We start from the raw sequence: 26,181 nt of genomic DNA, 5'->3' as shown, positions 1-26,181 counted from the left end.
GAACAGGAGATGATTTAGCAATGGAGAAAGGAAAATATTGAGGGGGCGCGGGGGTGGGGAAATGTTTGTGTTTACAAAGGAAAAGGGGCATTTGTGAAAGAGTTGATATTTGTGAACAAAAACATATGTCAATCACTGTTGGAGAGAGGAAAGTATGATACATAATCCTGTTCTAAAGTATATGTATAATGTATAAATATTTTTGGAGTAAAAATATTTATATCTCTCTCCAGAGAGAAAGTGGCTGGATCACATTATCTCTTTGAAGTTCTAGTTCTGTAGATTCAAACATTTTCTTTAAAAAGCAATTTAAAAATTATGACGAGAAGATGTTTAGACTAAGATTTATATTATACATATGTGCAGGATCACTATTTCTGAAACTGCATTCTTCAGTATGTCGTGCCTTTTGCTTCTTAAATCCATGAAACACGACTTTAAATAAAAGTTTTATTTGGGGTCATTAAAATAAGAAGGGGATAGAATAATCCTTGCTATTAGTGCTTGTTGTATTACATTATTATATTACATTATATTATTAGAAAGTAATTTGTAGGACTTCCCTGGTGGTGCAGTGGTTAAGAATCCTCCTGCTAATGCAGAGGACACGGGATTGAGCCCTGGTCCGGGAAGATCCCACGTGCCGCGGAGCAACTAAGCCCGTGTGCCACAACTACTGAGACTGAGTCCACGAGCCACACCCCTGAGCCCGCATGCCACAACTACTGAAGGCCGTGCACCTAGAGCCGGTGCTCTGCAACAGAGAGAAGCCACCGCAATGAGAAGCCCGCGCGCCGCATGGAGGAGTAGCCCCCGCTCGCCGCAGCTAGAGAAAGCCCGTGCGCAGCAACGAAGACTTAATGCAGCCATAAATAAATAAATAAACAAACTAACAAATAAATAAATCTAACTAGTAAGAACCTACTGTATATATTAAAATAAATAAATAAATAAAAGTAATTTGTATGAGTATCTTCATGATTTTTTATAACAGTACATTTCCGTTTTTGAAACTACAGACTCCATCTTGCAAAAATCTTTTTTTATTCTCCATTTTTTTATTGTGATAAAATATGCAGACCATAAAATTTACCATCTTAACCATTCTTAAGTGTACTGTTCAGCAGTATTAAATACATTCATAATGTACATCCATTACCACCATCCATCTCCAGAACTCTTTCCTTCTTCACAAACTGGAACTAATTCTGCACATGGGAAAAGAAAGTGTACATGGTAATTTTTTTTTCAAAATACTGTGAGAGCCAATGGTTATATAAATAAGTGAATGTATATACTCTTTCCTTATTTGTTCTTAATCCAAATTAATCTTAATTTTATCTTTTTTCTACAGTGAGTTAAATATATATTGCCACATAGCAAGTAGGCTGTTCAGTTTTTTCTTCTTCTGAGTCATTATTCTACTGGCTTTATGTTCCAAATATATTCCCCACACATTAATACGTCAAGAGAATTCTAGCACACAGAGATCTGTATTCCCATTTTACCTTGCCGAGCGGCTCATCTCATGTTCTTGTTGTAGGGGTTTGACCAGCTCCGACTTGAAGGGTTGCTCTGTGACGTGACCCTGATGCCAGGGGACACAGATGACGCCTTCCCTGTGCACAGAGTCATGATGGCCTCTGCTAGTGATTACTTCAAGGCTATGTTCACAGGTAGCTTGCCTTTCTAACGTTAAAACAGTATGAAAAATATGTGTTTAAATCCTTGTATTGGTAAAGGAAGATTCAGTTCTTTTGGTCAGTGTCTTTACAAGAAGAAAGAGGAGTTTCAAAAGGAATAGACACCCAGTATGTACAGTTGTGGGTGGCCCTTTTTTAACCTGGAAAATGGATGTACCTTTCTTATTCTTCTGTCCACCTTTATCTCATCGCTTTGCTTTCCCAGACACATATCTGAATGGGCCATCAGAGATGAATACAATCCCCACTAATACAGTCTCTAATCCACCAAAAGATCTGAAGTGACAGGAGAACATTTTGGAAGCACTTGCATCGTATACCACCTCCATTAGTATAGAGATATTCCTTTTTAAGTACTCTCTTTTAACTATAAAATATGCAGAAACCTGACTCTGATACAAATGCTGCACAGAATAAAATTTCCCTGATTTTATCATATCTAGTTAGCAGCAGAAGTGAGTTTGACCTTAATTAAATTATCCACGGTCATTTAATGGAATGTCTTTTTATTTAAGGTGGAATGAAAGAACAAGATTTAATGTGCATTAAGCTTCATGGCGTGAGCAAAGTCGGTTTAAGGAAAATTATTGATTTCATTTACACTGCAAAGCTTTCTCTTAATATGGACAACCTTCAAGACACACTGGAAGCTGCCAGTTTTCTACAGATTCTGCCGGTTTTGGACTTCTGCAAAGTATTTCTCATATCTGGGGTAAGACATTTTCAAATCAAATCTTTTCCTGCGGTGGACTCCGTCATAGCCTGTTTAGAGTAGACTCATGAATCTGTTGTATAGACGTGAAACTCTGGCCATTAGAGAGAGGTGTCATGTCGTCTATGGTCTAGAAGCAGGTCGATGGGAAAATATTACAGGTGCATTTTTACAAAATAGAATCATTTAAGAAAAGCCTTCTGTGTAATCAAGTGACATTAGACAGTAATAGTGTTTGATAACGATATATTCCTTAACCTGTTTGTTAACGTTATGTATTATAATTTGGTTTTATTCACCTTAATGATTTTATACAAACAGGTTCCTTAAATGGAATTCTGTGGGAAAGTAATCTGAGGTTCTAGAAGTCTTTTAAGATAGACTCAGTCATTTTTTCTTCCTTTAAATATGGGAGTTGGATCCTGAGAAGAAGTAACATCGATGTGTAAATCTGTAAGGATATGAGTCTTGATTCTATAGAGACACATCACCTACTGAGTCATTTTCAGCCTTTTTTAATAGATAAAAGAGGGTACATACAACCACCAATCAGTGAACTGCTTACAGTCACCCGCTTCCTGAGGATGGTGCCTCATTTTAGTTGAGACCCTTAAATTAATAACACTTGATGCTTACACTTATCGATTCTTAACATTGCTTTGCACTGATCTTAGCAATACGTGGTTGTCCTGAGCCAAACTAGGTACAGTGCCATAATTTCCTTGGAACTAATCACTAACCATAGACACTGTTGACCTATTGTACTTATCACTTAAGATATTCGTTGTGATCAGTTCCTTAGTTTGAAAGAAAAGAACCAAACTGGGTGAAGCATGATTTGTGAAGTTATAAAAATATACACGTCAAAATAACAGTATTAAAAAATAATTTTGTTCTAGATAACTCTATTTAAAGCAAGTTTATCTCAAGATGATATCATAGTAATTTTGCAATATTGACAAATTTCCTGTAATTCAAATGTTGGTTCCTTAACCTCCTTGAAGCATTTATTATAACTATGTTTTTGCCCTTTTGAAAATTTCTTCGTTTTTATAAACACTCAGTATTGTCTTAAAGGTTACGTTTTTCATTCCTAGTGTCTCTGCAGATATCCTAAAGCCCGTTTCTAAAGGAGAGACATGTCCCTGACAAAGCTTACTTGTGCTATAGTTTATGCCAACACTCTTCGTTTTAGAACTATCTTGCCTATGAGCTTTGAGGAAACAGCTCTTCCCTTAGTACCATACTATTTACTTGTCTTTCATCCTGTTTGCTTAGGATATGTCTATGTGATTGTACGTTGGAAATCTTCCCTCTCAGAATCCATGCTAATTTTTGGGAAAAGTTGGTGGATTATTAGTTTAAGGATTATATAAAATCCAACTTTTCCTTTATCCTTCTTTCATGAATTCCATATCTTAGTTAAATATTCAGGCTTACTCTATTACCCCTTTCCTTCTCAGCAGTCAAATGAATCAGGAAAAACAGTAGCCCTGGGTGCCTTTCCTCTGTATAAGAACTGAAAGTTTCAAGATAATATAAATATTTTTCAAAGGTAGATTTGTTTTTATTTCTCCCACAAGCTAAGTTATTTTAGATAATTTTAAAATATAACAGCCTCATGATTGTGTGCTTAACCCAAATGTTTTGAGGAAATAGGTTTATGTTTTTAATGATATAGTAGGATTATAGTTCATATAACCAAAACACTACTTGGGTTTGAGCGTCTAGAAAGAAAAATTAGCTTCGAACACAGTTCTTTTGTATCCGTACTTAACCATTTGTGTGGATGAAGAGGAGCAGTGGTACATAAAATGTGAGTCAGCAAATCATCCACTAAGCATTTATATGTTAATTTTGAATGATAACTTTCAATATGATAATAATTGACAGATACACACTACTATACATAAAATAGATCACTAATAAGGACCTACTGTATAGCACAGGGAACTCTACTCAGTACTCTGTAATGACCTACATGGGAGAAGAATCTAAAAAAGAGTGGGTATATGTATAACTGATTCACTTTGCTGTATACCTGAAACTAACACAACATTGTAAATCAACTAAACAATAAAACTTTTTTTAAAATTAAGGGCTTCCCTGGTGGCGCAGTGGTTGAGAGTCCGCCTGCCGATGCAGGGGACATGGGTTCGTGCCCCGGTCCGGGAAGATCCCTCATGCCGCGGAGCGGCTGGGCCCGTGAGCCATGGCCGCTGAGCCTGCGCGTCCGGAGCCTGTGCTCCGCAACGGGAGAAGCCACAACAGTGAGAGGCCCGTGTACCACAAAAAAAAAAAAAAAAAAAAAAGAATACACCTGCCAATGCAGGGGACATGGGTTCGAGCCCTGGCCCGGGAAGATCCTACATGCTGCAGAGCAGTTAAGCCGGTGCGCCACAACTACTGAGCCTGCGCTGTAGAGCTCACGTGCCACAGCTACTGAGCCCGCATGCCACAACTACTGAAGCCCACGCGCCTAGAGCCCCTGCTCTGCAACAAGAGAAGCCACTGCAATGAGAAGCCCGCGCATGGCAACGAAGAGTAGCCCCCGCTCACCGCAACCAGAGAAAGCCTGCGCACAGCAACAAAGACCCAACACAGCCAAAAATAAAAATAAATTAAAAATAAAATTTAAAAATAAATAAAATTAAAATTAAAAAAATAAAATGAACAACTCTATATTGCTTAAAAAAAAAACACACACAACAACCAATAATAAAGCCCCACTTGCCTTTGGTGCGATAGAGACGCCAGTTTTCTATAAGGGAGCATCAGGCTCAATAGAACAAGAACCCCTCCCCTCCGACCTTTGCCTTCCTTTGCAGTAATACTTTTATCTTAGGGTTGTAATTAGTATTAGAGTTTATAGTAGCTGGTACTTTTGTTCTTGCTGAGTGATTTTCTTGGTACTTATAGAAAAGAGGAGCATGAAAAGAAAACAGAAGGATGACAGTGAAGGATATAAAGCAGAGTAGGTAAAATTTTCTATAAAACTAAAAACATTTACTGTCATATATCATGGGGATAATGGAAATTTACCTTTGTTTAGTTACATACCTACAAAAGTTACATTAGTTTTTGTCTTATGACACTGCATAACTACAGCATGCTAAATCCCATGCAGCCACTCCCTGATTTACAAACAGGTTGTGGTCAAATTTTTTGTTTACCATTTGTTTGCCGTTTGGAATTTGTAACATCTAGCGTTTTCCCCACATTATTACTGTTATGAAGGATTACAGGCTAGCTCGTAGAGCCCAATTTAATGTAAGGTTGCTGAAATAGAACATTTGTAATTGAGGTGGAAATATTACAATTTAAATTTAGTTATACAGAATAAACAGAGCAGAATGAAGGTAAGCAAGAAACCCTTTTCTTTTTTACATAAAAGCATATTTAATCAGAGAATGAAGCTGCCCCTGTGCTTTAGACGTGGTGTAGTCTTTCTTTAAACTCATTTTTTTAAAGTGCTTATTTTTTTTCTTGATACAGGTCTATCATTGGTTCCACCTGTACATTTATTGTCACTGATCAGGTTGGGGGGATCACAATGAAGTGCAGAGACGTTTATTGAGGTGACTGGGGTAAAGAGTGGGAGACCTTGGAAAACAAGGGAGGTGCATTTGTGGGAGAAAAGGCAACAATGAAGGGAATCAGAAGTTATTAGAAAAGACGGCTTCTTTTGCTATAATGTGATGACAGCAGCACGAAGCTTTGGGAATGTTCCTTTTGACGTAAGAATTTCCTGTATAGTACATATATTTCATATTCCTTCTTTAATCTAAATTGGATTTATCCATTAAGATTAATTAACACGTCTTTCCAGGTAATGCTTTTGGGGAGGTTCAATGCAAATTAAAGAAAAAATTGTATAGATAATTTTACAACGAATCAAAACTGTTTCCCTCCCCACCAAACCAGTCTTGTTTTCCTTATTGCTAAGGCTGATATTCAGTAAGTAGTACCCAGATACCGGTTGTTTATGATCGAGCATCTATTCTGATTAGTTGGTACTCAAATATTCTAAATATCATCCCTGCATATAACTTTAACCAGCCCATTCTTGCCCATCTGCCATCTGGGACTCTGGAGGGAAAGAAGAATCTCAGCCTGGGCCTAAACCAATTTACGCCCCCAAAGACCATTGTGATCACTAATACTGCAGCCAGCAGAGGAAGTGCATTCAAAGTGAAAAGGAAGAAGAAAATTGGCTTCCCCAAGCTGGACACACCATCAGTATTCACCTCGAATGGCACTCATCATCCGAAGAGAGACAAGACTGGGAGAGAAAGGCTTTAGTTTTCTTATCATCCCTTTGTTCTTCTAACCAAAAGGTCCCTTCCTTGTGTCCTGTGATGTTCTCACCTGTGGAAGGAGGCCCAGGAGAAGATGCCTGTTATATCCTCGACCCCCAAAAGTAGCTTGTTTGATCTCTTCCCAGTCTTTTTCTGTGGACGTGCTTTCTCTCTCTGCATTGGTTGTACTTGATGTCAGGCTGTCATTTTAATAAACTAGGTAGCGCTAAGGAGAATTTGGTACACTGAATATCTGAGGAGTCCCCCCAAATTTGCCAGCTAATTTCTTAGTGTTTGCTCTCCCTTTGAGAGTACAAAAGCAGATACTCATTTGCTTTTTTTTTCCTAAATGGGAATTTATTTGTATAAGACACTGAATTTCAGCAACATAACATCACAGATTGCTGATGAAAGCTGTCATTAAAGTATCAAATTATGTTAATCACAGCTGAAAGCTGTCATTAAAGTATCAAATTATGTTAATATTGCAGCAGTGAATACCAGGATGTTAATGACAATTGAGAATTATGATGCTTAGGACTGCCTTTAGGATGACCATGAAGGTTGCTTGATTATAGTAGAATAATTTATAGTAATTTATATCAAGGAAACTTAAATGTACACTTGATTATTTTTAAAATAATGTCATTGGTTCTCATAAGCAGTTGAGAAATTTTGTCCTTTTTTGCTTCTCTATCCTTTAAAACTCTAATATAATTATTTGGCTTAACTTCTGTAATGACTCTTTTGAATTTTGGCCAGGGTATATATTCAGATGAAATTAGAGTTCTTTCTACTTATGAGTTTGGGTTTTTTGTTTTTTGTTTTTTGTTTTTGCGGTACGCGGGCCTCTCACTGATGTGGCCTCTCCCGTTGCGGAGCACAGGCTCCGGACGCGCAGGCTCAGCGGCCACGGCTCACGGGCCCAGCCGCTCCGCGGCATGTGGGATCTTCCCGGACCGGGGCACGAACCCGTGTCCCCTGCATCGGCAGGCGGACTCTCAACCACTGCGCCATCAGGGAAGCCCGAGTTTGGTTTTTTTAATAAGCTTTAAATTCATGTTTTATATTTTAAAATGTAATGTATTCTATTATGTACATGAATTGCATTGTATGTTATATTAATGTACATATTCATTATTTAATATTGTCTAGGCTAAATGATCAGGACTATGCAAGCTGAAGCACTTTTAAGAATTATGACTGAGAATGCATTAAAATGAACTATAATTGAATAATCCTGTATCTTTCCAAAAATTGTTTACCGCTATTCCGTCATTTTTGATCTGTTTATATTGTTAACTGTTATTCTAGACTGTGCTTCTGCGATCCTTATAGCCTACAATTAATATTTTTAGCTTTGATTACATGCACTTCATAAAAATTAATTTCCTATTACATATTTTTCTTATCTGAGTCTCATTTAAAATTAATAAGGTTCTAGTAATTTGCTACATTAATTCAGCAGATATTCTATTTTTAGTTGTATCTATCATCACGTCTTTAATTTATATATTGTTGATAATTGTAGTATTTAACCTTTGCTATATACCTACAGTGTGGTAGCTATTGTACATGAGCTATAGAAAATACTTAGTCTTTGTATCAAGAAGATGACAATTCAGAAGTTTATGAAATACCATTCTCTGGTGATTTTTTTTTAAAGGAAAGAGTAGGCAGCTATCTATATTGACTGAGTAGTCTGTCAAGGATTTTCCAGTCCTGTGCATTTGTATATCTGATATATAGAAGGGATTTTCCAAATGCCCTTAAATACAAGGTAGGTTTTTTTATCCTATGTTTTAGTAACTGTTTTCTTATTGAATGAAACCGAAGAAGGAAAGAGGAAGGAACTAAATACCTTGATCCCAGTTCTAAGTTACACAGTTTGGTTTCCGTTAATCTTGGTTTGTATTATATGCTATAAATTTAGATTTAAATTTGGTGACTAACAACCAATGCTATCATTTTGCCCATTTAAAATATACATTCTTTGTTGTTTTTATTTGTAATCATATCAGTAATGATAAGAATCTGCATACTTAGGAAATATATTTGTGTTTTCATCAACTTTTGCTTATCCATATTAGCAAACATCTTCAAAAATGAAAATTGGGACTTCCCTGGCGGTCCAGTGGTTAAGACTCCGCGCTTCCACTGCAGGGGGCGTGGGTTCAATCTCTGGTTGGGGAACTAAGATCCTTCATGCTACGTGGCACGGCCAAAAAAAGAAAAAAAAAAAACAGTGAAAATTACCCTTGCTCTGGGGAAAGACTATGTCTTACTTACCTTATAAGGTGGACCTACTACCCCAAACAGGAATCCCTTCCACCTGGGGTGATTTGGGCAATGAGGCTTTAACTGTAACTTCATTTACACAACTTAAAATTGTATGAGACACCAACCTGCCACTCCTAAAAGTGGATTAGAATGTATTTATTATTATTATTATTTTTTTTTTTGCGATACGCGGGCCTCTCACTGCTGTGGCCTCTCCCATCGCAGAGCACAGGCTCCGGACACGCAGGCTCAGCGGCCATGACTCACGGGCCCAGCCGCTCCACGGCATGTGGGATCTTCCCGGACCGGGGCATGAACCCGTGTCCCCTGCATAGGCAGGCGGACTCTCAACCACTGCGCCACCAGGGAAGCCCCGTATTTTTTATTATTAACCAAGGTACTGAACAGTATTAAACTGTGGATTTCAAAAGGCCCATAATTTGTTAATTTAGTTTTCCTGGTTCTTTTGTGTTACAATTTATTTTAGGTAGTTTTAAATACATAGCTATTAAGTATAATAACCATTTAAAATCGTTGATGGTTTTTGTGAAGCAAATAGGTTGCTTAAAAGAGTTCAAATTCTTCTTGAGTAATAAATCTGTGAAAATAGCAGCGTGTGTGTGTGTGTGTTGGCCTTAGAGCTTTCAGTGGTATTATATCATAACTGGGCTGTTACTTTATGCAGAGGAGTCATTTCAGCTTTTCAACAGAAAGATGATAGAAGGATCAGCCAGTTTTCTCTTAAGCATCTGCCGATCTGTTAATAATACAGTTGCATCAATGAGGTTTATGTAACATTCGTGAACATACACCCTGACAAAATTAAGAAAAAACATTTGAATCCTTTGCCTTTGACCTGTCTCTGTGTTTGTATACACACACACACACACACACACACACACACACACACACACACAGGCATTTGTATGGTAGGCTTGTTTTTGTGACTTATGCTTTACATAATATTTGCTGATATGATTTTCCTATTTTCATTTTGGACCCACCATTTATTAGAGCACTGAAAAGACTTCCTGCTGAAGATAGGCCTCTCCATAGCTTCTCTCCTTTTCATGGCGTCCGTTTTTGGTATATTTTACTCTGTGCTGGGGAAATCTCGGGGGGCTAACGTGGACTCCAGGCAGAGCTACAGTATGCTGAGAGTAAGAGGGTGGCTAAGGAGAACTGTGGTGCCAGCCATCAGCATACATACCAAAAACTAAACAAAAGGAATGATTTGATGTGGAAACACCCATTCCAGCCCTCAAGAAGGTGATTTCCTTGCTTCTGTTTAAACATAAATAATATGGAGAATAACTTCACCCTAGGAATAATGGCCCTATGAAATTATCTTCACTATATGCAATAACTTTTAAAGGAATTAAAATGAATCATAGTGATGAATGAAGCCTGTTGACATGAAAGAGACATTTAGGGATCGGGTACTAGAGTTTTTCTGTGTGTGGATCTGCTGGCTGAGTTCCTTTTAAGAATCATGACTGAAAAGTGGATTGAGATGGTTCATAATAGAATAACTTTCTATTTTTCCAGAACTTCCATCTGGCCAGAATTTTCTTAGTATTTGGCTGGGGGTGGTGAGAACATATTTTGAGGAGAGAAGAGTAATTATTTTGGCCATAGTCAAGTTATACCATTGTTTCTTAGAGTAACTTTCAGTCTAGTGACTTGGAATGAGCATTTTCTTTTAGTCACCTTTCTATTGGATTAGGTAAGGGTAGTTTGTGAATTCCCTTTAAATCGTTAATATATGGAGAAAGGAAGCTTTATTTGCATCTATATGGGCAGTAAAAAGCGTATTTACTCTCATTCTAGTACGGGTATTTATGTATCCAGGCGTGAGTGCCATGAAAGTAGTTGGGTTTTAATTTTTTGTAATTGGCTTAATAGGTCACTTTAGACAATTGTGTCGAAGTTGGGCGGATTGCCAACACCTACAATCTGACAGAAGTGGATAAATACGTTAACAGTTTCGTCTTGAAGAATTTTCCTGCATTGCTGAGCACCGGGGAGTTCTTGAAACTCCCTTTTGAACGTCTTGCCTTTGTGCTTTCCAGTAATAGCCTTAAGCACTGCACTGAACTTGAGCTCTTTAAGGCTACCTGTCGCTGGCTACGCCTGGAAGAGCCTCGGATGGACTTTGCTGCAAAATTAATGAAGAACATACGATTTCCACTGATGACACCACAAGAGCTCATTAATTACGTGCAAACCGTGGATTTCATGAGAACTGACAACACGTGTGTGAATCTCCTTTTGGAAGCCAGCAATTACCAAATGATGCCATATATGCAGCCAGTGATGCAGTCAGACAGGACTGCCATTCGGTCTGACACCACTCATTTGGTTACACTAGGAGGAGTGCTGAGGCAGCAGCTGGTTGTCAGCAAGGAATTGCGCATGTATGATGAAAAGGCTCACGAGTGGAAGTCCTTAGCCCCCATGGATGCCCCAAGGTACCAGCATGGCATTGCCGTCATTGGAAATTTCCTGTACGTCGTTGGTGGACAGAGTAATTATGACACAAAAGGAAAAACAGCAGTTGATACAGTCTTCAGATTTGATCCTCGATACAATAAGTGGATGCAAGTTGCATCTTTAAATGAAAAGCGCACCTTCTTCCACCTAAGTGCCCTCAAAGGATACCTGTATGCAGTTGGTGGGCGAAATGCAGCTGGTGAACTGCGTAAGTGTGTGCACTTCTATTAAGCATAGAGACGAATTTCTTTACCCCCAGATTCTTGTCAAATCATAAACTAAGCAGTTTTGTAACATCAAAGACCAAAAAATGTAGCCAGGATTTTATTTTAAACTGTTTTTCTTAGAAAATATCAGAGACCATCTGTACGCCTTATCTGGGCATACATTGTTGGCCATACTACGAATTATTATCTTACAAATATATCAATATGTTGCAGAATGTTTTACTTGTGCAATATCTATGGTTTTCATCTTGAAGGTTCAACTAAAAAGTATGTTCTGCTAATTTAAATTCTAATAGTATCTTGGGCAGAAGTTTGGCATGTTCCCTCATTTTCCATTTTAAAAGCCCACATAATAGTTTACTGAACAGGTTAAAATTCTTCCTTACAGAGCACGGACTTTTATAGTTGCTTCTTTTACGTAATCTGTTACCTACCACAGGCCACAGAGTAAGATGATTTTCTTATCTACTAAGTGTTCAGAGTTCAATATTATCCAGAGTTTATTTACTGTGAGTATTATGATAGGTAACTATTAGCCTCAAAAATCATTCTCTCTTGGTGAAATACGAAACGGTTTTCTTCACTGTAAACTGATCTGGTAAGCTTTATTATTTGATGGTCCCTTCTTCCTAATCTAAGATCAGCGACAAGTACAGTTAACATAGACCAATACTTTGGCTACATAAATTAACACTAATTTTGATATTTTAGATAAAATTGGAACAAGGTGGCTGTCCAAGAAGTCAGAAAGACCACATTTTATGTCATGTGTTACATATCTGTCATTACCATCATTGTTTGGTAACAATGGGTAACACCCATCTTCCTTTATTCTCTGTTCGAAATAGAGTCCCTGTAGTTGAACGGTATTCCAGGTTCCATAATGCTGGGGAAGTTTAAAATATTGGCATTGGCTCTGGATAAATTCAGAGTAATTATCAGAATCTTTTTCTTCAGTATTCTAAAAAATAAAAGGTAGTCTAATGGATTTGAGAATAAGCAGTTTATTGGAGACAAAAAGAGCTGCTCTCAGCTCTTAAACTTTTCAGCTTATCAAGCTCTTCCTTGTTCGTGACATGGTCTTTTTTTTATATATATCCTTATTGGAGTATAATCGCTTTACATTGTTGTGTTAGTTTCTGCTGTACAACAAAGTGTATCAGCTATACGTATACATATATATACCCATATCCCCTCCCTCTTGAGCCTCCCTCCCACCCTCCCTATCCCACGCCTCTAGGTCGTCACAAAGCACCAAGCTGATCTCCCTGTGCTATGCGACTGCTTCCCACTAGCTATCTATTTTACGTTTGGTAGTGTATATATGTCCATGCCACTCTCTCGCTTTGTCACAGCTTACCCTTCCCCCTCCCCGTGTCCTCAAGTCCATTCTCTAGTAGGTCTGCGTCTTTATTCCCGTCTTGCCCCTAGGTTCTTCATGACCACTTTTTCTTTTTTTTTTTAGATTCCATATATATATGGAATACCATCTTTGTTTTTCTCTTTCTGACTTACTTCACTCTATATGACAGACTCTAGGTCCAGCCACCTCATTACAAATAACTCGATTTCGTTCCTTTTTATGGCCGAGTAATATTCCATTGCATATATGTGCCACATCTTCTTTATCCATTCATCTGTCAGTGGACACCTAGGTTGCTTCTGTGTCCTGGCTATTGTAAATAGTGCTGCAATGAACATTGTGATACATGTATCTTTTTAAATTATGGTTTTCTCAGGGTATATGCCCAGTAGTGGGATTGCTGGGTCGTATGGTAGTTCTATTTGTAGTTTTTTAAGGAACCTTCATATTTTTCTCCCTAGTGGCTGTATCAATTTACATTCCCACCAACAGTGCAAGAGGGTTCCCTTTTCTCCACACCCTCTCCAGCATTTATTGTTTCTAGATTTTTTGATGAGGGCCATTCTGACCAGTGTGAGGTGATACCTCATTGTGGTTTTGACTTGCATTTCTCTAATGATTAGTGATGTTGAGCATCTTTTCATGTGTTTGTTGGCAATCTGTATGAGTGACATGGTCTTAATGTTACTGATGTTTCCTACCCATTTTTTTTTTCCCCTTTGTTGTCACAGTGAAATTTTTTCTAAGGCCAGACTTTCCAGATTGTTGGACTAGCTGTCAGGATCATGAACCACACAAGTTTCCCAATATATTTTAATAATCAGACTTTTAAAAGCACTTGACACATTAATACCCTTAGTGTAGAATTGTCATTTCCTCAGTCAACCCACACACATTATTTTCATGTTATTATACTATTTTAAATTTATGGTGTCTGGAAAGAACCAGAAGATGCAAGTAGTGACTTGACACTTTCTTAGAAAAACCACTTATGTAAGTTCATCTTTACAAGTTTACAAATTATAGGTCATTAGCCCTGGCAGTCAGTGGTCATTCTGAAACTTCTTTTCTCTAAGGAAATAGCTCCATTTTTCAGTCACTGCTTGCTTGGTAATGTTATCACCTCTGTTAATATGCAGCTATTAAGTTTTCAATATATTGTTCCTAATATTTATATTCTGAGAATTTATCATCTTCAGGCCAAGGAGAGTTGTTATATAAGACTGAGGCGCTAGAGGCTTCCTTCTTCTGACTTAATCCTTACCCTGTTTGAGTTCTTCCCACGTTATGCTCAATTGGAAACAAGAAGTAGACTACCCCGTTGGGCAAGCGGCTGGCTTCCTTGCTCATGACCTTCAGAAATCACCCCTTTAATGTCTTATTAAAAACAGTCTTCTGTGTTTCAGTTTGAAAGTGACAGGATACAAGAGAATCATGCTTTTCATGAGCTGTTCCTAAATTTGTAATAACTGTTTGATTATATTTAGACTTTAAAAACACAATCGCCCAGAGCTTAAACCTAAGGATAATGATTTAAATATTCTTAAAAAATACTCCCCGTCTAGATGGTAAACAGAGGTCCATTTTTATCTTAATTCATAAACTGTGTTTTCACAAATAAATGTATGATTATAATATAGACACAAACCCTCAATACCGAAGGACAACTATAATTCCATTTGGAGGGCAACTATTTGATATTTCTTTCCGTTTGAAAGTTTCTCCTAGAATCTATAAGCAACTAAGCTTTTGTAGAAGATAATTGCTTCCCTTAAAATCAGCATACCCAGCAAATCCATTCTGTGCTGCATATTTGAAGTTAAAATATATTGGAAGTTTGTTTTAAAAAATCATGTGATTGACTTATTAAGTACACTCCAATATAGAGTCTTGATTCCAGGAGAATCTTCAGGCCCCAAAGAGTCATTATATAAAACCAAGTAGCAAGCAGGTTCGTTTTGTTTGGTTTGGTTTTCCGCCTGACCCACCCTACCCCTCTGAGTTCCTCCTATTTTACTCCCATGTGGGGATATGAAGTAGGCGGGTCCGTCTCGTCACATTCTGTATCGTTGAGGTAACCGATCGTGATGTAACCACCCTGATTACCTCCCCAAAGAAGAACATGAATGTGTTCTTCTGAATTCTGTTTATAATGTTTCTCCTTGTGTAAATAAGAAGAGGATATGTGTCAGTTGCCCTTTGTAATTTTCTTAGACCCATTAGTTTGGCAGAATAGTAGATTTTGGTTCTAAAGAAATGCTTGCTTATACTTCTGAATGTTCCAGCGAGGCAGAGTTTTTAACATTTCTCATGTTCCATAAGCGTTTTTTAATGGCATCCCCTCCCTCCGCCCCACACTAACATCTGTTGTAATAACATTCCATCTTAACTGATTGTGTTGACATAGTCATATGTCTATGTAAATAGAGAAGGGGAGTAGGAATGGGTGTCAGGAAGACGGGATTGATGGGAAAATCATTTCACAGTTTAACAGGTTCATTAGTACCAGTACACCATTTATTCTTCATACACACAATAACCATTGCCTGTATATAATGATGAAAAGAAAACAGTGGCAGCGTTTGCACGACATTTTAGATCATTTTAATGCATTTAGCCTTTTAAAATCTTGCCATGGAGTGTATGGACCCAAGCCCATAGTACATAAAAACGATACTGTTAGCGTGTGTGTGAGCCTGGCTTATTGCTGAAATATAATTCCTTAGAAATGCTACTTTCCTTTGACACTGGGTACAGTGGGAAACTGGGGAAAGCTTAGAGTAGCTGTCACTTAAGTGAAAAAGGGGTCAGTTATTTCTGGTATCTTTCAAAATTGTCATATAAGAAATTGATCTTCCATTGAGGTTTTCTGTATTGAGGAGAAATATGACAGCGCAGATATCTTTCACTTCAGTTAAATAAGTCAGGATTTCAAATAATGAAATAACTTATAGAAAACGTGTTAGATTTTTCCAAATAAATGTACAATAAAATTACTGAAATTTATCAAATGCATCCATATCCCTTAATGGATTTGCAGTTTATTAAGCGACATATTACCAACTGGCACTCTAGGATTCTAGAGACCATCCCCTCTTTGTGGGAGCCATTATTGTCCAAATGGTTTTCTTCAGGACTAATCTCTTTCCTAACCTCAAATAACAAGTAAATTCCACGTCATCCCTTGTGCGCGATTCTGAACTCCAGTGGAATCACCTGAGAAAATAAGAGTCCCTGATGAGTAATGTGACATAACCAACCGAAGTGCAATTCTTAAATTACGGAGGGTCTCTAATTTAAATACTAGGCCACCAGACTACTGAAGGTGGTTCTCTAGAATAGGGATCAGAAAACTGATCCCTATTGCCAGAAAGGAAATCTTTTTGGCTTTGCAGGCTGTAGGATCTCTGTCACAACTAATCAGCTCCGCTGTTGTATTATGAAAGCAACTATAGACAATTTGTTTATAAACAAATGAGTGAAGTTGTGTTCCCATAAAGCTTTATATATGAACACTGAAATTCGAATTCCATATAATTTTCATATTTCACGAACTATTCTTCTTTTGATATGTGTTTCCAACTCGTTAAAAATGTAAAAGCCATTCATATTTTTATCCTGTTGGCCATACAAAAGCAGACGACGTACTGGATTCGGCTTACAGGCTGTAGTTTGCCTGACCTCCCCTGTTCTAGATTTTCCCAATTACCTCATTACCATTCCTACCTGTCACAGACTGTGATGGACTCACTGCTTTGTGGCTCCAACTCCTTGATGCTCATCCCGTGTCCCCTCCCCCTATCAAGGTGGTTGACACTAACATCTCATTGCCTTGTAAATGTGGAAAATAGAACTAAGGGCATGTATCAATATATAGACTTGTTAGTTAGATATATTCTATTTTAAAACTAAATATATTGATTTTACTAATAACAATCCTGCATGGAGACAGTAAAGATTAAATGATGGGAAAAGCTAAAGGAGATGGGTTATCTAGCTGGAAGAAGACAAGTTTAGGGATGATGAACTATTATATACTTGTTGTGTTACTGGTGATTAATAGCCATCTTACATTTCAGGGACCCCTGTATGAGAAAGTATAGATGGATTCTTATAACCCCATTACCAAAAAAATGCAGTTAACTCAGTGATAGAAGAACAGCATTATCTTTCTACATAGGAAAATTTTAATAATCGTAAAGAGTGAATAGCTATTCAGATTCTAGCTCCCTATAAAAGAATAAGAGGAAACTAATGCAAACTGCATCAGAACAGATTGAATTAGACGCAAAGAAAGAGTGTAACAGTCTAGAAATTTCAAAGGTCAAGGCAGAATTCTTCATTAAGAAAAGCACAGAACTGGAGTAGAAGCTACCTTTGACATCAAATAGATGGAAGGCAGTCTTTAAAACCCTTCTGATAGGATGTGTGATTAGACTACATTCTTTTATCGGATAAAACCCTACCATTAATGATATACATTCAGGAGGATTTTGCTTGTCGATTAGGCAAAAGTCATGCTGAAGGCAAATGGAACTGAACATTCAAGAAGACATCCAGGACTTCCCTGGTGGCGCAGTGGTTAAGAATGCTCCTGCCAATGCAGGGGACACGGGTTTGAGCCCTGGTCCAGGAAGATCCCACATGCTGCAGAGCAACTAAGCCTGTGTGCCACAACTAGTGAAGCCCGCACACATAGAGCCTGTGCTCCGCAACAAGAGAAGCCACCGCAGTGAAAAGCCCGTGCACCTCAACGAAGAGTAGCCCCGCTCGCCGCAACTAGAGAAAGCCCGTGCGCAGCAACGAGGACCCACCGCAGCCAAAAATAAATTAATTAAAAAAAAAAAAGAAGACATCCAGTGACTGAAAATAGTCACAAACAGTACTGGAGCAAACAATTTTAGTTTGTCATTAATTGTGGAAATAGCCCTTATTTGGGGGCAAGATTTTGCAGGATCTTGCTACCTGATGGGAAGGTTTAGAAGATATAGAGTTGGTAAGGGTCCAAGCCTGAAGCAATGAACAAAAATAACAAGAGATAAAAAAAGAGAACAGTTAAAAACCTTTGAAATAAGACTGAAAATTCAAAACTAAAGTAGAAAAGGAAATGAGTAAAGGGATACGAGACGTGGTATAATACAGGTGTTGTTAGAGGAGAAATAAGTAGTTCATGTAGTGAATTTGATGAAATGAAGTTATTGAAGAGAGTAGAAAATTAATCTCTCTCTCTCTCTAGTTTTGCCTGTTCTCGCATTACTGTTGTTTTCTTAAATAGGAAAACTTGTTCAAAGGATGATTCATCAATTAGGATTGCATTTGACTACAAGTAGCCAAATTTTATTCCGGTGGCTTGATCAAATAGCCCCACTCAGTATCCTCCTGCTTCCGTTCCATTGCCTACAACTGTATCATATCATCAATTCCAGCTTCAAGGGAACCTGCTCATTTGAATTTTATTTTGAGTTGGGCACAGTGCTTTCCTGAGCAGTGTTGTGGTTCTGTTAGTAAGAAAAAAGCAGGGTTAGTGGAGACAAGCATTTGGGTTAGCAAGTGGCAACGTCTGCAATAAATAGTATAAACTTTTCAAATCAGTCTAGATGTTGTACTTTTGACCAGAGTCCTCCTAACATCCCTATTGTTTTTCTGCCTTTTAAAAAAGATCACATTTTCTATCTGTCTGGACTGTCATTGTTCTAGTCTTGAGGTTATAACAGATTGATCTTTAAGTAAGATGAGGCCTCAGATACTTTATGTTGAAGATGATAAATTTGTTACTGAGAGGAAGTACCCCTGATAAAAATCTGAACTTCATATTATGCTGCTAATCATCTTCAAGTTAAGAGTAGTACTGGCTACAACGGTATTGGGTGGTTATATACAAGCTATTGGCTTTAATGTGTACATACTGAAAAATTATCGTCAGTGTCCATTTTGTAGTCTGGATATAAAATAAAGCAATAGGCATCAAAACATACACCAGGCAGTGTGCATACTTTCATTTTCAACTTAAAATTTTGCTTCATATCTGTTAACCTTTGTTTCCTATATGGTGTATCATATAGAATCAGTGTTTTTCTTCCTTGTGATGTTTTTCATCTTTTCTTCCCACATATGTAGAGCAAAGAAATGGGAGAAATGTCAAATTATAAAGATGTAACAAGATCCTAGAAGAAAAGAAATCCTAGTGATTTCTTTTTTTTTTTTTTTTTTGCGGTACGCGGGCCTCTCACTGTTGTGGCCTCTCCTGCTGCGGAGCACAGGCTCTGGACGCGCAGGTTCAGCGGCCATGGCTCACGGGCGCAGCCGCTCCGCGGCATGTGGGATCTTCCCAGACCAGGGCACGAACCCGTATCCCCTGCATCGGCAGGCGCACTCTCAACCACCGCGCCACCAGGGAAGCCCAATACTAGTGATTTCTGCAGCAACAGAAATGTTACCTTATTATATTACGTAGCTCATCTGATGTAACATGTATCAATGTATTAATGGTTCATATTATTAACATAACGTCAATAATTAATATAAGTGACCCCCAAAGAATATCTCATAGCTATAATAGAAATGTTTCAGTTATTTGGATATTATTATTGTTCCGCCTAAAAGGAAAAATAATTAATTGCTAAATTTGAAATTATAAATCATTTTTAAAAATTCATTCATTCTTTCCTTTTATTTTTTAAACAACAGCTACAGTAGAATGTTACAATCCAAGAACAAATGAATGGACCTACGTTGCCAAAATGAGTGAGCCCCACTATGGCCATGCTGGAACTGTGTATGGAGGTGTAATGTATATTTCAGGTAAATAATTGCAAATGCAATTAATGTAATACATAGACTTTTAGCTATGTCGCCATCTTTCCATCTGGTGTTAATAATAATCCTGGAAATGGATAACCAAAATATAATTTGTATTGATTTTAGAATATATTTTGTGTGTACATTTGCATATTAATCCTTTGGCATTTTATAAGTTTATAAGACTAGCGGCAAACCAATCCTACTGTAAATACCTTACTTAGAAGAAATTGGAAAGCTTTCAGCTTCTCCAGCTTGCCTTTCAGTCCCCATACCCTGTACTCCAATAACTCGGTACTCTAATAACCACCATTCATATTCTCTATAACAACATTTAATTCATTTTTATTCAGAATTTAGCTAAACTCTATGAGGAAATATATCATTATGTAACATATAAGCTCTACTGTGCATAAAACTTGCTACCAATATACACATAATGCATAATAATGTTCATTCTCTCATTTAGTGCAACCCATAATATATGTTACTCTTGTCCTTAGCATTATAATGGGTTCTACTATGGTGTCCTTGCATAAATAATTCTGTGTTGATTACCTGTATTTTGGCCATATGCACATATACTTTTCTGATAAAAAATTCTGAAACAGTTGCAGTTCGCTCAGTGTCCCAGTAACAGCTTTCCTTCTCAAACGGTTGGTGTTCAAATCATCCTTCTGTAGAATTTAGAAAGGAGTCTTATTTTAATGTAATGTTCACTTCAGGTATTGAAATTTTATTCCGTTATTCAGGTTCTTACCATTTGGCCCTGACACAGTCTACCTCTGACAGTTTTCCCCCTTTTGAAGGCCTGCCAGTGTCAGGCCAGCAGTTACGCTATTAGAGAACAAAGGCGATAAGGTGATGTTTGTGGTCTGAGTCTCTGAACGCTGCCTTATGAAATCTCTAATGAAGAAGGATCAGGGAAAGGCCTGTAGTGTATGATTGGCAGGTTTCTGGTGTTAAATATATGAGCAACTATGGGACGTCTTATATTGAAAGAGCCATCCACCAATCAATGATTTACACCATCCACCTATTTTACGTGTGTAGCTGCTATGCCGTTATAAGGAGAGCTCCAGGTCTTCTGGGGGAAAAGAAATGACATTCGAATGGTTCTAGTGGGGCTTTGGCATAACTAGGATACGTTGCACAAATGACCTTCCCAGTCAAGAGTAGGCTAGGAACCACAGCTGAGTTTCAAACCAAAGAGCACTGTTTTGCTTGCTGACAATTCAGTGAAGTACAGAAAAAATATCTAAAAGCAGAAAAAAAAATCGATTGCCATCTGGCCACCAGACGTAGAGCTCTGAATGATATGGCTAAAGATTAGTTTAGTTTTCTCCCTAATCTGCAGAATATATAGTCTGATCCTTTCATTGTACAGGCTGATTTAGATGTGCTCTAAGAATATCCTTTGTAGATGATATAGACTCAATTGAGCGACAACGAATTGCTGTACATGCAAAATTCCATATATATTCAGCATTCTAATTCTTTAGCTTTTTAAGAGAGGACATTACCCACCCTCACCCTACCCACCCAAAACTCTACAAAAATAATCAGTTCCGAACATTCGTCTAAGCTTGTACATTTGCACGATACTTTCAACTTTTCCGAAGCACTGTGATTTATTTCAGTTCATGGTCACAATCCTAATGAGAGAACTAGAGTGGACATTCTTATCTGAGAAATGAGGAAACGGGCACCTAGGCTTTAAAGTGCCCTAGCCCTGTGCTCAGCACCCAGAGGGTGCTCGCTGAAGGGCAGCAGAAGTGAATGATGCTTTGTAGTTGGGATTTCCTGTAAACCCAACTCTAAGAGTGGCCAAAATATATTTTCATTCTGTAAAGCCTCTTAAATCCCATGGGTCTCTGTCTGAGAAAGTCATTACAATAATATAAGCTGCATTTTTGTTCTTTAAGGAGATGAAAATATTATTTTCTTTATTTTTAATCCAGAGAAAGTATAGCAGGGAGACATTTATAAGAACAAGGTTGATAAGCTCTAAAATGTCATAATACCTGGATAGACGTTAATTATCTGTGACCTGTGACAGAGAGTCTCCTATTTACTTTTGCATTTTTATAATAATCTGTTTACCCCATGCCTGTAATTTTCATTCTCTAGGAGGAATTACTCATGACACTTTCCAAAAGGAGCTCATGTGCTTTGACCCTGATACTGACAAATGGATCCAGAAGGCGCCAATGACCACTGTCAGAGGTCTGCATTGCATGTGTACAGTGGGAGAAAGGCTGTATGTCATTGGTGGCAATCACTTCAGAGGAACAAGCGATTATGATGATGTCCTAAGCTGTGAATACTACTCACCGATCCTTGACCAGTGGACCCCAATTGCTGCCATGTTAAGAGGGCAGAGTGATGTTGGGGTCGCTGTCTTTGAAAATAAAATCTACGTGGTTGGTGGGTATTCATGGAATAATCGTTGTATGGTAGAGATAGTGCAGAAATATGATCCAGATAAAGATGAATGGCATAAGGTTTTTGATCTCCCAGAGTCCCTGGGTGGCATCCGAGCTTGCACACTCACAGTTTTTCCACCTGAAGAAACCACACCATCACCTTCTAGAGAGTCCCCTCTTTCTGCACCTTAAGATCGTCCCTCCAACTAAGATGCTGTAGTCCTATCTTTGCAACGTGTCATGGATTCTCTTCTTTCGCCCTCCCCCTTAAGTAGTGTATGTTAGGATTAGCCTCCAGTAATTGATACAAATATTGGAAAAAAGACGACATTGATGTTCTTTGTGCTGTTTGTTTGGTGGTAACAAAACCATTCTGGAAATGTATCCCATAGAAGCTGATGTTTAACATACGAGGAGGAAAAAAAAAAAAAAAGCAAGGCAAAGTATTGTCTATAAGATGTTTCTGCAGTACTTTTTTGATGCTGTGTACTGGGTGTAAGGTATTTGTCATCTTACATTAGAAAGCCCAATAAACCAAGTTGAAGGTGGATTATAGTAAATGTACAACTGTGCTAACTAGGCTTCAAAGTAAAAAGTTTTCCTTTCATCTTTGACTGTGAGATGTGAAAGGGAGGTAGCCCGCTCCAACAGGAAACAATAGACAAAAGGTTGCCAACTCGCATGAGCTACCTCCCTCTTTTCATAAAGTATTTTTGACATATCTGTCAGCCCACCTGTCTGTGGGGTACATTGAGAACACATCGAGTTTCTTAGACACACAGGAGAAAGAATAATTGTAATTCACGAATATTAATTTAAAAAAACAGCATGACCCCTCAACTTGTAAGCAAGGCTTTGGGGTTTTTTAAGTGTGTATAAATATAGACACACACATATATCAAATAGAAGAATTTTAAAAACTGAGTAGCACGTCAAACGAATGCAAAAAAGAAAACTTTGAAATTTCTTCCAAAAAGCAGCTTCCATTAAAATGGGAATTCAGTATGCACGTACTGAACGCACGTAGGTAGAATCATACTGAATTTAGGTGAATAAGGGCTAGAAATTTTGAGCAACTCAATTTGTCATTTGGCCAAATTTTTCCTTCCAAAACTGTAATCTCCACCTTCTCCTTTGCTGTTGAGGTAACTTACATATTATATGTATTCTGTATACTCAGTTCATAAGATTATTTAGCACAAAGTATAGCAGCTCCACCTGGTGAGAGCTCCTTTCGCTCAGTGAATTCCACTTCCATGTTTTATTTTTTTTGTTCAATAAAAACATTTCATGTCGCTTTGGTGTGAGGTATCCTGTTCTTGTCTGAGTTGGCTTCCTTTGGCTTCCTTTGATTAAATACCTTTCTTTTTTTTTTTTAGTATGCCAAGATCCAAATGATCAGAACTTAAGAGTACTGAACAGCTTGGATTAATGAATACTAATGACTTTCATTCAAGGAAGAAAAGAATTTGACCAGGTCAAACTTCATTGGTGAAAACTCATTGTTGGTTGTCTTTGAGGAATTAGTTTGTAGAAGATGCTAACTGACCCCTCTCCATCCCCACAGGGTAATATATGTCTAAACCACAAGAGCAGTGAAATTTCTGAGGTCGGTTTCCCGGATCTTCCGGAAGATCCATCTTGCCTAATGAGAAGGGATTGTGTAAAATGACTTAAGAGATCTGTTCTCGACCGAAAAAATGTTTTTGTAAGAGATTGATAATTATGTTAGGGCCGTATGTATGATCTTTCCTACTTTATCTGCAAATGACCCGATTAAATCTGAACCAAAAATTTCGAGCTATTCCAAACCAACTAGAGTGTTGCCAAAGTTCTTATCTAGTGGAGAATTGGCAGTGCCTACGTCACTGCCTCTGTCTTGAGTTAATCATAATGAAGAAAACAATTTTCCCATCAGTGGTACTTTTGAATGTCAGGAGAAGCCTGGTTTGAATTTGAAAGACCCTCTTTGGCAAGATTGTTCTTAAGTCAGAGAAACTGGTCACGTGATTTCAGTCGTCTGCTTATAGGCAGGTCAGATTCAGCCATTTGCAGAGAGTTAACACCCTCCTGAACATGGGAGCATGTACAGGACAGACTAATGGTCCCACCACAGTCCAGTATGGGTGTTCCTGGTCAGGCGGCTCTCCTCCAAGCAGCAAAGGTTTTTTCCATCTTGTGGCTTCTTCTGCCTCTTGGGTCCTCGGAATCTTCTCCATTCAGTCAGCAGAAGAAAAATGGAACATTGCAGGTATGAGGGCTGTCGGGCTTGAAAGAGGCATGCATCACTTCTACCCACGTTCTGCTGTCCGGAAGTCAATCCTGTGTCCACACAGAAGCCCAAAGGGGACTGGAAAATAGCAGATAGCCGCGTGCCCAGAAAGAAGAGGAAACAGGGCTGGTGATGCGGTCGCAGTTTGCCGCAGGGAATAACAAAGCACAAGGTTCTGTTTGACAGCTTACCTTTTCTGCATCCAGGCCATATGTTATTTAGAATAACAATTCACGTCATGCAAGTGCTGTTATTAAACAATTCCAACAGCTGGTAAATTATTACACATTTTCCTTCACAACGAATAACAATTTTTCTTTATAAAAAATCCCTGACAGTCATTAGTTGGCTCTACAAGCATTTCTCCCGTTTGCCTTTCTTAGGTTCTTGATCTACTTGAAAAAGGAGCTACTGAATACATTAAATCTCAAAAGGTTCATCATTTCCCTTCCTCGTCAAGGTTGGTAGAGTGGGGAAGATGAAAGAAAACAGCTACTTTGCCTGTTTCTAGAATTAAAAAAAAATTCAGCTCATAATCAGGTTTGCCCTGAAAAGTAAAATGATGACCTGAACCTGTTTCCTCTCTAATATTACTTTAGAGACTTAACAATATATAAGTATGTATTGTTTCCTTGCAAGTTGCTAAAATAATTCCCTCCCATTATACCCTGAGAGAATGCCCCCATAGGGCAAGTAAGTGGTGTTGTATTTCATTAGTTCAACTGTGACCTTTTATTTTTTTTTCCATTTCAAGGGCCTTTGTGTATTGCCCACCCCCCCAAGAATGGTAAGTAGACTTCCTCATGTGGAAAGTTGGCCCTGCCTCTAATTTTATTCTTGGCCATTGTGTCTTATTTTCAAGGCACTAGACCTCAGGTTTAATCCTTTCCACATCAGAGATCTCTTGGAGTATGCGGGCAGGAAAGTAAATGTGAAACAAGTCCACAGGGATTAAAGGAATTTTATTTTAAATTGGTCAAATCATGTAGTAGTTTACAACTCTTGGTAATTATAAAAAGGCAAAATACAGAAAAATTGGTAAATACAAGAAAGAAGAGAAGTCATTCATCTCCCCCCATATCAGTAACGATTGCTAAATGCGAGTATGTTGGTTTTACACAATTATCAGAACGTTACAGGTTGGCCAACGTCTTCTGTAAAAATCAGTAAATATTTTAATCTCTGTGGGCCGTTGGTCTCTGTGGCAACTACTCATCTCTGATGTTGTAGTGCAAAAATGTCGATAATGTGTAAATGAATGAGTGAGGATGTGTTCTAATAAAAGTTTAGGACACTGAAATTTGAATATCATATAATACTCACATAGTATAAAATATGACTCCTCTTTTGAGTTTTCAGCCATTTAAAAATTGTTAGCTCCTGGGCCATAGAAAAACAGACCATGGACCAGACTTGGTCCATGGTCTGTAGTTTGCTGACTCCTGCATTACAAGAGTGCGTTTCATTATCATTCACTTATTCTTTTTTAAAAAAATTAATCAATTCATTTATTTTTAGCTGCTTTGGGTCTTCGTTGCTGCGTGAGGGCTTTCTCTAGTTGTGGTGAGCAGGGACTACTCTTTGTTGCGGTGCGCAGGCTTCTCATTGC

The 26,181-nt window shown here is 38.0% G+C and overlaps 1 protein-coding gene across 7 annotated transcripts in view; it reads left to right on the top strand.

Annotated features, from left to right (window-relative positions):
• KLHL13 (kelch like family member 13) overlaps positions 1–25,023 on the top strand; it is a 187,690-nt gene extending 162,667 nt beyond the window's left edge. For 6 of the 7 annotated variants that reach the window (XM_079911776.1, XM_079911775.1, XM_079911779.1 and 3 more), the window contains 5 exons: positions 1,544–1,676; positions 2,219–2,415; positions 10,899–11,694; positions 19,764–19,877; positions 22,005–23,547. In XM_079911776.1, coding sequence (XP_079767902.1) covers positions 1,544–1,676; positions 2,219–2,415; positions 10,899–11,694; positions 19,764–19,877; positions 22,005–22,492 — 1,728 coding nt within the window. In that variant the 3' untranslated portion in view covers positions 22,493–23,547. Of the gene's footprint in view, positions 1–1,543; positions 1,677–2,218; positions 2,416–10,898; positions 11,695–19,763; positions 19,878–22,004; positions 23,548–24,955 lie in introns of those variants that run through there. The other variant, XM_079911778.1, reaches the window with a different exon arrangement.
• Positions 25,024–26,181: the final 1,158 nt, after the last annotated feature.

This window comes from Stenella coeruleoalba, assembly GCF_951394435.1.
Source record: "Stenella coeruleoalba genome assembly, chromosome: X".
NCBI lineage: Eukaryota > Metazoa > Chordata > Mammalia > Artiodactyla > Delphinidae > Stenella > Stenella coeruleoalba.
Note: the sequence above shows the minus strand (reverse complement) of the source record. Positions and strands in the feature narration are given on the sequence as shown.